Here is a 13,588-nt window from a genome sequence, read left to right as displayed (position 1 = left end):
ACCTGGAGAACCCCTTGACTGCGGCCACCAAAGCTATGATGAGGGTGAACGGAGATGACGACAGCGTGGCCGCCCTGAGCCTCCTCTACGACTACTACATGGTACGTCTCCGCTGGGGCTGAGTGTCTTTGGGGAGTTTGTCCCAGAGGAGAAGCGTGAAGGTAAAATATGTGCGCAGCCGCCTTAGGAGGGTACCCATCTCCTGAGCTCTCCACGTTGTTCCTGCAGTGATCCTCATAACACCCCCAGGCAGAGAGCGCACAGATGGTAAGCCGAGGCACAAAACACCATTATACTCTAGACAGAACCCAGAACAGGGTAGAAAACTTAACCCGGGTGTCTTGGTTCAGGCTGGTGGGGTTTTTGTACCTGACAGTTTTTGTATAAGAAACAGGGACACTTTGAGAGCCATGGAGCTGGAACAGCTAGGTGCCTTGCAGACCCTAGCATCTTTATTTTTCCAGTGCTGCTGTAAGATGGGGCTTCAAGAAATGTTGGATATGTTTTAGCCCTAATTGAAACCAAGAGGACTGATGTACCCGTTCACTTGGGTGCTTTTGAAAGTCCTTCCCAGAACGGGATCATGTGGCTTGCCTAAGGTTGCCTTGGGAATCCACGGCAGACCCAGCAAGAGAGCCCAGGTCTCTGGTGTCCTCACCTGGCGTTTATTATTCAGCCAGTGTTTTATCTGTGAGACTTCACTTGCTCCACAGACGGGGCTAATTTTGTCTCTGTTTTCCATTAATAAAATCTAACAATAACCAAACTCTTTGTTCTGCCTTGTTCTAGGTCCCAAAGGAGAAGAGGATTCTTCCATCTGGTATGATGGGACGCAATGAACTAGGAAAGAGGTTAGCTTCATTTTTTGCTCTCTCTAGCTGTCTAGTTCTCCTGCAGCTGCTTGCATGCATGATGGGTCTCTTAGCTTGCATAAAATAGACATCAAAGCACAGTGTTATTACCAACAACAGTGGAGGTTATTAACCCTGAGACATATATTAAAATTCTTTAGGCCAGATCCCAAGCAGGTATAAATTGAGCTACACCCATTTACACAACTGAGGAGCTGTCTAGCTGTGTTCAGAGGAGCTGCACTGATTTGCAGCAGCTGAAGAATTTGTCTTTATTTCCTACTTTGTGACAATTGGAAAGGGATTAAGCATTGGCAGCAGGCAGGAATGACCAAGTCCTCTTCCATTCGTGAGGCTGATAAGGATTTCTGTTCCACTTGTTTCTAGTCTCCCGGGATCCTCTTCCAGTGACTCCCATTTGTCCTTTGAGGTTTTCAGATAGTTAACTATTAAATTAATGGCTCATTTGCCACTGTGAGTTCAGTTCCCCTTCCTGGATGCTGTGTACTTTGGCATCCTTTTCTGGTTGTCTGTCTTTAACCACTTGACAGAATAAGCCTCTTGAACGATACTTCATTCCTTCTTCACAAGTAAGCTGAGTTAAGCTGTTTCCTCCTCTCTGAAAGGCCACTGCGTTCTGGACAGTGGTGTGGTTTTTACTAACTACACAAATTCCAGCACACACCTGAAGGTGAAGCTCGCGAAGCAGAGTGGGTGGGAGATACTCCTTCAGCTTTACTTCCTTTGGGGGTAGCTCATGCTGCCAAGAGGTGTGCGGTTTGCTAATGTGGGGGTTTGGTTTGTTTTCTGAGCGTGGTAACAGGGGCAATAAGCCATGTTTTCCCAGCTCAGCTAGGGCCGCAGAGCCAGCAGGGTCACAGAGTCACCGCTGCAGAAAGGACCAGTTCTTGGGATGCTGCACAAAGGGATGGCTCCCATGTGCGAGAGGAGTGCATTTTTGTATGTGTCTTTTTCACTTGATAGCTCCTGCACTTAGTCTTTTGTGCTCTGAAGTCTGGGCCATACACCGCACTTCCAGTACTGCAGCCCTGTCAATTTTTCACTGATCTCATATTCTCTGGGAGTTTTGCTTCCTAAGCTCCTGGGGTTTGTGAATTTGTACAAAAATCAGCTTTCCTTAAAAAGCAATAACAAAAAAGACATTTTTAAAAAATCAGCTTTCAATATCCATGAGCCTTAAAAAGACAAAGATGGACAGACCACATAGCAGTTACCTTTCTTGTCGTCCCTGCTGCTCTGAGTGTTTAGTAGCCTAAATAAAGAAATAACGGATGTAGGCCCTGGATCTGCAGCCCCCAAACCACATCTAAACTGTATTCTCTGATTCTGTGTGATCACCTCTTATCTGCTGAGCACCTCTGGCTCTTGCTGATTGCACTGAGAGGTGTGTGTCTGGGTGGGGATCACCCACGGGCCCGTCAGATCTCCCGTATCAAGCAGGAGATGTACACAGCTGACTCAAGGTCACCTGGCAGCTAGAATGTGCAGTTTGCTTCCCAGCAGCACATCAAGGCTTCTTGCTCTGACAACACGCTGGGGTTGTCCACCCTCTGCCCTGGTTTGAGACAGGACCCTTTCTCCACCAGGCACTGCCACGGAATGGAGTACGACCCAGAGATCGCATCCTTTGATAGCTCAGCCCATCTCATGAAGCTCTTGTCTGAAAATGTTTCCATGACCCAAGAATATTGTGAGCCACAGAAGAAGAACGGCTTAAGCCTTGAAGGCATCCCTCCTCCTCACAAGCCAGCCATGCTTCCACCGGCCACTAGCAAGCTGGATGCCACCCCAGACAACTACATGGTCCCTCCAGGGGATGTGTACGACAACAGCTCATTGAACTCTCTCTTCGAGACCATCCCCGCAGCCCCAGCACAGCAGAGGTGGCAGCCAGACAGCACTTTCAAAGAGGATCCCCAGGAGGTCAGAGCCGTTAGAGGGTTGCATGCTGGCAGTGCAGCCCCAGGGGTACTGCGTGAGGCCGTCTCTAGTTTGGGATTTGCTCATGCTGGAGTCAGTGGGAGCTTTGCTTTTGCATTAGAAGCTTGATGCCATTCCCATTGAATTGTTGGGGCTTTTATATTGTTTGTGGGAGTAGGATAAGGCTTTGAAATGAGAGTCCGTGTTTTATCCGTGGCCTCTGTTGTAATGTCTGGGAAAAGGTGGATGGACAAAGCAATGAAAGATTCTGCTTTTGACTGTTTTGTTCCCACTTGTCTACAGCTGCTACTCTTCAGTGACATCCTCAAACCCCAGCCAGAGCCACCTTGCCCAGAGAGTTACGCTACGGACAGTGTTAAGAGGTAACTGCCAATCCACGGTCTCTGGGTTTCCAGTGCACTTGGCGTGTCCCTTTCCTGGGGAAGACGGCATCCCTTTCCCTCCCCCATTGCCGGTCTTGACAATGACCATTGCAAACTTAGGGGTCTCATGCTTTTGCAGAGACAAGTTGTGTCCCCCTGGTGCCCTAGGAGCAAGCTGCTGTTCCCTGACCTTTTAGACACAAAGCAGTGATGAATTTTTTTGTGTTTGTAGTAGGAAGCAGGGATTAGGGTTTGAAGTGTTTTGCTGAAAAGGAGTAAAATTCAGGGAGTTGTGCCAGTTCGTGTTTTTAGCTTGAGAGGTGTGTGGTTCAGACTGTATTCTGTTGGCCAAACTGGTGTGAATCCAGTGCTGATGGCTTCCACTGCTCTGCTCACATCTCGTCAGCACCTGGATCCGCACGAGGGGAGATGTGGCACCGAGCTCTTCCACATGAGGGTTTGCTGCGTGCTGCAGCCCCTTCCCAGGGAGCACTGCTTGGTTCCCGTGCTGCAGATAGACCCAGGTGGCTGCCCCATCTTCCCACAAGCTACTTGAAATGGGGTAAATCACAGGGAAAATTAAGACGACAGATGGTGAGGGCGATAAGCAACCTCCTCCTAGTCTAAGGTTTAGGTTCTCACTTTGGGTTTAGCCCTGTTAGTCAACCTTGACCTTGGAAGGTGCCACTGCCTCTCATTCCCAAAACACGAGAGAGATTTCTTCCTCCTTTCCACCCCTCTCTCAGGCAGAGCTTTCCTGCTCTAGATACCGCATCAAACCTCCAAGCAGGTAACATTATTCCACCTCCCACTTTTTATTTGCCTCCTGAGTCACCTGACTCCGTGAGTCAGCTGTCAGACGACAGGATTTTCACACAGACGCAGCTCGCAGCTCGCGTTCGTGAGCGAGAGGGAGGCTTTCTGTTTGCTGTTTGTTTGTGCGCTAAAGCTCTCTGGCTCTCCTGGCTCTCAGATAAGAGGAGCTGCCAAGCCTATCTTCAGAGATGGCATCACAGGGGAGGTGGAGCAGGAAAAAGAGATGGGTTGGTGACTACACAGGAACATGATGATCTTCTGCTCCAGGGCACTTGAAGGGTCTGTGTGAAGGCTTGTGTATAGGTGGTGGCTTGCACAGATTCCTCACAGAAGTAAACAGCTTGAGCTGTAACCTCATGGTTTGAATGCTCATAGGTGCTGGTGAATGCCCAAGAGCAAGGGCTTCTCGAAAATCAGGCTCTTCTTTTAAATTTGCTTGTAAACAGTGGCACCTTCCTCTGTGTAACACTACAGATCTTTTCTGTAAAGACTGAGGTTGCTGCCCACCAGACTGAGAGTCCAACAAGCCGGGCTTCTAAGCCTGTTTTGAAGCACCTGGAGAACCAAGCAGATGTCAGTGTCCTGTGGGTCCTCTTGTTTCTACAGGACCCATTGTGACAGTTTTCCTGGGTCAGCCATTCGTGGGTGTGAATTTGGAGACAGGAATACGAGTTTAGGACACTTTAAAAGTTTTATCAAAAGCACCTATTTCTGTTTTGGTTTATGCTTTTGGTTGTGCAATGGTTCTGTAGCCAGCCACAGCAAAATACTGGTTACAATAACGTGCAGGGCTTTTTAAAGCCAAAACCAAAGGGTAAAATGAGGATATCTGAGAGCTGCTGCTCCCCAGGGTGCTGGGGAGGATCAGTGTGTGCTGTGCTGGGAGATGCTCCGTCACAACTGTCGGGGCGTGTGAGATGTGGAACAGGGCAGAGTCTCCTGTGTGCACAGTGTCTGTAAGCTGTAGGGATGAAGACTTGTGTGCCTCCTGTTTTGCTTTTGGAGTGAACCAGCAGCGTGTGCTTATTCATCATTCTCTCTTTGTTCCGTGCAAGTGACTTTGAATACACTCTGGGGTCACCCAAAGCCATTCACATCAAATCTGGGGACTCTCCCATGGCCTACCTCAACAAAGGACAGTTCTACCCCATCACGCTGCGGACAGCTGGAGACAGCAAATGTTTACACTTGTCCTCAAATAAAGTGAAGGTAAGAGACAAGCTGACAATTTTGCTGACACATGCTGTAATCAGACATCCAGCAATTGTACCAGCCTGGGAACAGAGCTGAACATGAAGAGTAATGGCTTTGTGGCTCATGTTGGCTTAAAGCGATGAATGGGATGGATTCACTCACAGCAAGCTAATCCTCTGATGTGCAGCAACAGCCTTCGTGTCACCTGGCAGCTGAAACCTTTCACTATAGGTTCAGGGATGGACAGAAGGCCTCCCAAGCCAATGGCTGGTGGAGGCCCTGGTGGGAGGACTTCTGAGCTAGAGAGGGGTTCCCCATCTTGCTCCCAGGATGTGTGGCCAGGCCTGGAGCAACCCCTGAGACTAAGCTGAGCTTAAGCTCAAGTCCCTTCCCTTGCCTGCTTCAGTTTCCCCAGCTTTAAAACATTAACAGTGATGCTAAGCTGCTCTTGGTCAGTGCATGGATGCTCTGGATGGAAAGGGCAATGAGGGCACCAAGCATTACTCTGCTGTGTACACTGATGTGGGATATCCTCGCTGTGTTACAGAGTGTTGTCATGATTGTTTTTGACAATGAAAAGATCCCGACGGAGCAGCTCAAGTTCTGGAAGCACTGGCATTCCCGCCAGCCCACAGCCAAGCAGAGAGTCATCGACGTCGGTATGAGCGGGGCTGTCTGATTGCAGTGGCTGGGTGGGGTTGCTAACTTCCAGCACCATTTTACTGCATTTCCAATACACAGTAACACAGCTCAAGCTCCAGAATCTGGCCTGGGGGAAGGTGGGGAGGAGCAGACTGATCTGCTGGCTTCAGATCCCTTCTGGCTGAGGAGCTCTGGCGGGTTTAAGATGGTGTTTGCGAAGTGTAGGGATGTGTGCTAGGAGCCCAAGACACATCAGAGGAGAGCCTCGGTCAGAGAGACAGAATCTGCTGAACTATTTTGGCTCTTACAGATGTGACCTGTGGCCTCCTGGAGCTTAGGAATCGGAGCTAGAAAAGGCTTTGGTCCTGCTTGTCCTTCTCCACTGCCACCACACGCTTTACAGAGTGCTGTGCAAGGCAAGACGAAGGGTGTCCAGATGAGGACCTTGCGGCTCAGAGTGAGACACACGGTTGTTTGAATTTAGAAGCAATCTACATTGACTTTGCATAATGTCACTCCTCAAGTAGCAGTCACCAGCCACTACCTCTGAGTCATTTCTGGCCTCTGTTACACGCGCACTCTGAGGTTTAGCCAGTGGTATCGAGGATGGCCTCTGTTATATTACAAGGCTGCTTTTAGCCTTGGAGTCAGTGTGAGGCAGGCTTCTGGGGAGTGGAAAGCCTAAGGAACGGAACTAGTTCTGCAGCCAGAGTATAAACTGCTTCTCTATTGCATTGCAGCTGATTGTAAAGAAAACTTCAACACGGTGCAGAACATCGAGGAGTTAGCCTACAATGCTCTGTCCTTCGTGTGGAACATCCATGAAGAAGCAAAGGTACAAAGTGCTTGTGGAAGGGCTGTGGGGAGCCTGATCCACAGCAAAGCTGTAGCCTCCTTTCTGATCACCCAGGCACACCCCCACCCCCTTCGCAGGTGAAAGACAGAGAGAGTTTCAAATCCAAACAATTCCATTCCCGTGGCCCCACGCAGTGTTTGTCTGCCAGGACAGCAGGGAAGGACACCATGCTTCTCTGTGTGTTTAAGCATTGCCATTAGCTAATAAACACTCTGGGTACACCTGAAACTGGCTCAGAGATGTTTTTTTAGTGCTGATGGATAACTCTGAAGAAAGCCTTTTGCAGCAGGCAGCCTAGATCAGGACTCCGCTCGCATGTAGGTGAAGCCTATTTAAATAAACCACAGCTTAGGGAACAAAGACCCTCCTTTCAAGGCAGCATTTTGATGCAGAAGTGACTGACCACCCTTCCCTGGCTTGTGTGATGTGGAAGGGAGCCAGGCAGGTGACGAGATCCCTTTTGACCTTAAAATCTGTAAAGACTTTATCAACATTGTTCTAGCTCTGCTGTGTCTTCTGCATCTCGTCAGAGTCTCTCATTAACACTTTGTATCGAGTGTCGATTGAAAGGAGCATATAAAAAAAAGATGAAGTAACTAAGAAAAAAAAAAAGATGAAGTAACTAAGAAAAAAAAAAAAGCGTAAATAGCCCATCACTCTGAAGCTGGTAGCTTGGGAAAACTCCGGTTTGCTTTGGGATCTCAATAAGCCCCTCTTAGCCCAAAGGCGACCTTGGTCTTTTACAACCCAAGAGGTTAACAAATGTCTTCAAGGCAAAGTTGTCAGAAATGGAAATATGTCAGGTATGTAGCGAGCCCTCAGGGGCACCTCAGCTAAACTGGATTTAACTCTTAGCAGAAACTCTGTACGGGCGCTGGCCTGGGGCAGGTAAAGGTGACACTTGAGAGAGCTGCGAGGGCTGGGAGCCGCAGCAGGAGGGGTCAGGTATTTGGGTCGTCTGTAGCACCTGTTACTTCTCTTCTTGCAATTAAACTTCACACCACAGTTCAGTGGTTTTCTTTTCTATATATAGGTACTGACTAGATCTGACATCAGGTTTCAGGGCTGAAATCCTCAGCCAAAGCCCTGCTGAGAGAGCTGTGGGAGCTTTTTCAGCTGCAAATCTGTCCCCAGAGTCCAGGGGAAATTTTAAGGTCATACAAATGAGTTGGTAATTTGGAGATACAATGTGGATTATAGCTGTGCGCAGCTTTTCTTCAAAACTTTCCACTGGAGGTAACTCCATCCTAGTGATAAAGGAGACTGGTGTGTGATGAATATTTATTTAACTAGCAGCAATGATTTGTAATTCCTGAAACTGTAGTCTAGCCCTCCTCCCTTCCTCCAGGGCATTGCTGTCTGAGGGTCCCTTGTTCAAATGAAAGATCAGAAATATCAGCAAGAACATCCCCAGGCAGACTTTGCATCTGGTCTGATGCTTGCCTGAGCCGATGGGAGTGGACAGCCTACGTGTTAATGAAGGGATGGAGAGCTGCAATGGGTGTGGGGGGACTGTGGCTGGGAAAGAAGGACTGGTGGTTGCTCTCCAGCGGGAAACCAACAGCTCACATGCTTGGCTGACGCCGGGAGGGTTGGAAGGATGTCTCAGTAGCTACTTTTGTTCCTACCCACTGCTCTCACTGCTCTTTGAGAATAATGTTTTCAGCACCAAGAGGCTGTATCAATCTCTGTTCATATTTGCAGGTATTTATTGGGGTGAACTGCCTGAGCACCGACTTCTCCTCCCAGAAAGGAGTGAAAGGTGTCCCGCTCAACCTCCAGATAGACACTTACGACTACGGCAACGGAACCAGCCAGCTGGTGCACCGCGCAGTCTGCCAGATCAAGATATTCTGCGATAAGGTAGAACATTGCTTTTCCACCAGGTTGTCCAAGAGGAATTTTAAACTGGTGGCCAGTGACTCCAGAGAGAAAACAGAAAGGTTGTGAGAGTCTGGAAGAGCCTGAGGCCAGGGCTGAGGAACAGACAGGACAGCAGAGATGTGTCTGCACTGCTGAGGCCTTTGTAGAACTGAGTCATTAGAAAGTTTTCCCCATATCAGACCTGCATAGGATTGTGCCTCATAATAAACTCTATTTTTGACAAGTTTTTAAATAGCAGAAGAGATGAGAATCTCCTTGGAGGTTCTTCCCCAGCCTCAGATATCTTCCCATAGAAGAATTGCTCACAGCTGTTTTTGTCTGCATTTTTCATTTTTAAAAGCAAATTTTGTTTTCATTTTTTTTTTAAATTTATAAGTATCAGAAAGTTCTGGATGGCCTGTAGAATGTCTCTGAGATGAGCATTGTTTAATAAAGGCTGCCTTTACCTTAATGTGCTTAGCTCCCCGAGATGGCCAGCAAACCCTCTCTTGCCAATGTTAGAACTGTCCATGTCCTCATTTTTGCCTTATTTTCCCCCCAGGGAGCAGAGAGGAAAATGCGGGACGATGAAAGGAAACAGTTCAGAAGGAAAGGAAAATGCCTGGACTCCAACAACAATGGTCAGTGCACGTGTTTGTTACCTGAGCCGAAGCGTGTGGAAATCCATGTAGGCTTGTCCGTTAACTTCCACAAGATCTGGCCCTGGGTATTTCCAGCCTGATGAAATCAGCACCATTCAGAAACAGCTTGTCAGTCAGGCCCTTGCCTGGTCTCCTGCCAGGACTCTCAAAGCCCTTTATTAATCCTAACCACCTTTCTGAATTGTCTTGAGGTCTCTGCAGGGAGCCTTCCCCAGGGGAGACAGCACTGGGCAAGCCCTGAACACCTGGTTCTACAGGGTCCCGTTTTTTTTCTAATTTTTCTGTTGGGAGACCTTGGGCAGGCGCTTTCCCCTCTCTGTGTGTAGTTGTCTCTTAAACTGCCATCTGAACTGAGCTGAACTGGACTTTCCATCTGTAGGTCTGAAAGGCTGTTTGCTCTCTGGCTTCAGAGGGAATGAAATCACGTTCCTGAGGCCAGAGACTGACCTCGAAACCCAGCCAGTCCTGTTTATCCCCAACGTCCATTTTTCAAACCTGCAGAGGTGTGGCACGGTAAGTCCTTTAAAAAAAAACAACTTATTGCCCTCATCTGTCACCCCCATCATTTCCAAACTGATCTGATCCCCAGCCATGACTTGTGTTATGTAAAAAACAAAACCAAACTGCAATTCTGTGGAAATGTGGTGAACTTGAAGACGTAGCTCAGGAGTGGCCTACTCATGCAACAGTGATGGGCAAGATAACCTTTCCAGGCTCCTTCCAGCCAGATATTCCTGTGGTTTACAGGTGTCATCTGCAGCTGCATCAGAACCAGGGGCTAGAAGAATCTGGTTTACATCCAAAGAACTCACTGAGAAACTTGGTCTTTGATCCCAAGCAGGGTATGAGATTTGACCTGCTTTTGGGTCTGGCCAGATACGTGTGCAGGGCCCTTCCAGGCAGAGGAGGAGGATCCAGACAGGTTCTTTATATCAGGTTTCACTTAATCTAAGAAGCACATACAGATGTTTGGGTTTAATTGCATAGGAAAAATGATGGGCAGGGAGGAGGGAAATCACATTTAAAATGTGCCCAGGTCGCCTTCCCCCCAGCTTCACTGGCACACAGTGATACTGTGCAAACTAAAAGATCGATGTTTCCTTTCCCTTTCAAGGTGGTCCCTCCTGCTGTTCCCAACTCTGCAAACAGGTAAGGATGCAGCAGTTTATTTCCCATCCATCAGCTGCCCTGTTTCTTTGGGTATGTCACGGTTGTTCGATATCCATAGGCAGTTGGGTGCAAAATAACACAGCACAGTGCCTCCTGATTCCCTTGGGTGTCAAAATCTGTGTTAAACTTTGGCCTAGAACGGACTCAAGGGATGCAGAAACACGGATACGTGGATTTCCCTGTCAGTGAGCCACTCCAACATGAGTCTGGTCGATGGCTGTCCTGCTGTTCTTACTGAGACAATGTTTGAATGAGGGGGAAAAAACCATCACAGAGCTGCCACTGAAGGGCTCAAGAAACCAGAGGCAGATACTGCTGCAAAATAAACTGGAATGAAGCAGAAATCACACTTGCAATGTCTCTGGAATGGGGAGAACCAGTGTTTACTCCAGGCTTGATCCACTGTCTAGTGATATGAATAGAGGAACAATGACATGAAGGTGCAAAAGGCTTTTGTTCATGATGTGACACCATAATCCCTGCCTGCACTCCCTGGTGTTCCTGGGTGCGCCAGGCAGGAAGCTGCAGCTCTGGTAGACGCTCTGCTGCTGCAATTACAAAACCAATATTTAATTGCGGGATGTTTGTTGGAGTAATTGGTTGTTCAATCAAAAGTTCAGTTGCTGGAATTGTTCCGTTTGCTGGTATTGTTCTGTCCTCTCGATAATATTTGTCTTCCTTTTGCTTAGGCTGCCCTTAAAACGGAGCGGCGCCTCGTTCACAGATGAGTTTGACCCGATACCTCCAAAGCAAACCAAGGAAGAGGATCCTCAGAGAGGTAACCCCTGGGACGGGAACTCTTGTTCACTGTAGTGTCTCATTTGATCCAAGTAACTTTGGATCTTGAATTACATGAGGCCACATCACGGCGAACACGCTGTACAGAGCCCTGACAGCGCTGTGCTCTGTCTCTTTCAGTCTTGTTGTACGTGCGGAGGGAGTCAGAGGAAGTGTTTGACGCTCTCATGTTGAAGACACCAGATCTCCAGGGCCTCAGAACAGCTGTAAGTGTTACCAAAACTGGGGCACACGAACACACTGCAGATAAAAGGACGCTGGTACTGGGCACACGGGAAGCTGGATGTAAGACTGCTTATATCTCACATCTGCTTTCTCTTGAGAATGGAAATTGTGAGTAGCAGGTGAATTCTCCCCACAGCTCCTGGCACGGGCTGTGCGGTGTTAGTGCTGCAGTGGGAAGAACACACCTTCTGGCACGATGTTTTGTTCAGAGCATAATATAAGTCTCTTCTTGTGACAACACATTAATATTTTCCTCTGTCAAATTCTCTTTCTGTTCTCAAGGCTGTAGATGTGCAATCTGAGCCAGTTCTGGCCTCGTGCTGGAATTCCCTGTGCACACAGACATATTTCTGTGATGATTATCAGCAGCATCTCCGATAACCCGCTCTCTTTGGAGATTGCTGGAAAGGAAACAAACAATAAACCTCCCAGATTTGGGGTGGCTTTATGGCTGTGCTCTAAGCTCTGTTGGTTTTACAAACTTTTAAAAATAGAGAGTTTGAAAAATGTCAGCACAGAGGATTCTTTGCCATCTTCTTTCTCCCCCCTCCCTGACCACAGGGAGTCAAAAACCTCTGCACAAAGTGCTTGTGAAAAAGCTGCCAAACTCCTCTCATCCTAAGATCCTAAGCTGCAGTTGATGCATCCACAGCAGACACAGACAAGCACGTTCTGTAGTTTCTCTCACTTTTGGATGCATCATCAAAGGAGAAGCTCAGCGCTTCCTGTGCCCAGCAGGTTGAAGCATCAAGCCCCAAACAGTCCAGTGAATGAGCAAAAGAAAATTAAGATTATTCCCCAAAATTCCTGGCCTGGCAGTAGCCATCAGAAAGAACCGAGGCCAAGCTGCAGCCTGCCCACTGCCAGACACAGACGTGTTCCAGTTCTCCTGTTCAGATCGTTGCTTCGGCCTTTTTTTCTTGAGTCAAAGGGAGGGGGAATCCTTTGCTGGTGAATACCCCTGGCTCAGTGTTATCTCTGATTTTTATCATAGGAATTTCATTTTACAAGTACAAAGAATTGCCATGTTTTCTCTCATAGATTTCTGAAAAATACGGGCTTCCTGAAGAAAGCATTTATAAAGTCTACAAAAAATGCAAAAGAGGGTAAGCTAATCTCTCATCTGCTTTTATGCCGTGCCTCTGAACCCCCATTCTCTGTGGTACCCAGCCATAGGCCGAAGGAGTGTTTTAACAAGATAATAAAAAGCAAAGCCATGGGAGTCTGTGCTATTTGGAGCATATAAAACTCGGATCTTTCTGGGCTTTAAAGATTTGGGATAATGCTTGTTTGTATTATATTTGTTTGGAGTGTAAAGTCTCCGAAGGAAAGGCAGTTGGATGAAGGAGGAATTGTTTGGGTAGTTTAATGGGTGATCTTTTGTGTCTCAGTCTAAAAGCCTGAGGTTATGGAGAACTTATCTCTCTGCCATCAGAGAGGTATGAATGTTTGCTTCTCCAAACCAAGCGCCTGAATGTCCCCGGCTCAGGAGGAGACTGTACCGGCTAAATAAGAGCAGGGGCAGCCCCGGTGGGGAAGAGAGGAAGGATGGGAGTGGGGTGTCTGTTCCCAGCTTTGCCATCCCATCCCATCTCAGACCAGGGAGTCAGTAGGAGACTGCACGCTGGCTTTGGGAGGTGATGGATCTGACCCTCCTGGGCACTGGCGGCTCTTGTGCAGCCCCGGTACGGAAATGCAGGTCCCGCTGGAGATCTGCCAGGCACTGCTGGGGGACAGGCACAGCTCTGCAGGGCGCGGCGGGTGAGGTTTGCAGTAAATGTGAATGGCTTCTCGAGTGATTTCAGCGTGGGGTTTGTTAGTGACCGATCCGTGTGGTTTTTAGCAGGAACAGTGGCAGTCTGCATCAGCTGAGGACCAACCGCGGAGTCTTCTGTGGTGGGCAGTGGTCTTGATGTGGAGCCAAGAGCTGCTTTCAGCAATGTTTTCTAGATTGAAGAACTCCCTCTGAGTCGTCCCCATCTCTGGCAGCGAGTTCTCCCTTCAGCTGATGGAAAGGGAGAGACTCATAAACTCCCAAGCTTATTTTCATAAAGCTGAATCCTGAGCCCTTCTTGCAGAGCGGGCGAGATACAATCAGGCTTTGCAAGCAGCAGTGACTGCCTGGGAGATGAACTCATTGTTGTTGCTGGCCCTGGGCCAGAGTGTGAGCCTGGGGAGAGACAGGCA

At 48.3% G+C, this 13,588-nt stretch overlaps 1 protein-coding gene across 1 annotated transcript in view; it reads left to right on the top strand.

Moving 5' to 3' along the window:
- Window positions 1-8: 8 nt before the first annotated feature.
- GRHL3 (grainyhead-like 3 (Drosophila)) overlaps window positions 9-13,588 on the top strand; it is a 16,881-nt gene continuing 3,301 nt past the window's right edge. The window contains exons 1-14 of the mRNA XM_010082293.1: window positions 9-101; window positions 790-851; window positions 2,459-2,795; window positions 3,096-3,175; window positions 5,047-5,200; window positions 5,733-5,844; window positions 6,568-6,662; window positions 8,388-8,546; window positions 9,109-9,187; window positions 9,588-9,721; window positions 10,323-10,357; window positions 11,068-11,156; window positions 11,297-11,382; window positions 12,443-12,507. Coding sequence (XP_010080595.1) covers window positions 36-101; window positions 790-851; window positions 2,459-2,795; window positions 3,096-3,175; window positions 5,047-5,200; window positions 5,733-5,844; window positions 6,568-6,662; window positions 8,388-8,546; window positions 9,109-9,187; window positions 9,588-9,721; window positions 10,323-10,357; window positions 11,068-11,156; window positions 11,297-11,382; window positions 12,443-12,507 — 1,553 coding nt within the window. The 5' untranslated portion in view covers window positions 9-35. The remainder of the gene's footprint in view (window positions 102-789; window positions 852-2,458; window positions 2,796-3,095; window positions 3,176-5,046; window positions 5,201-5,732; window positions 5,845-6,567; window positions 6,663-8,387; window positions 8,547-9,108; window positions 9,188-9,587; window positions 9,722-10,322; window positions 10,358-11,067; window positions 11,157-11,296; window positions 11,383-12,442; window positions 12,508-13,588) is intronic.

The sequence above is a fragment of the Pterocles gutturalis genome, unplaced genomic scaffold (assembly GCF_000699245.1).
Source record: "Pterocles gutturalis isolate BGI_N339 unplaced genomic scaffold, ASM69924v1 scaffold23024, whole genome shotgun sequence".
In the NCBI taxonomy this organism is placed as follows: Eukaryota; Metazoa; Chordata; class Aves; order Pterocliformes; family Pteroclidae; genus Pterocles; species Pterocles gutturalis.
Note: the sequence above shows the minus strand (reverse complement) of the source record. Positions and strands in the feature narration are given on the sequence as shown.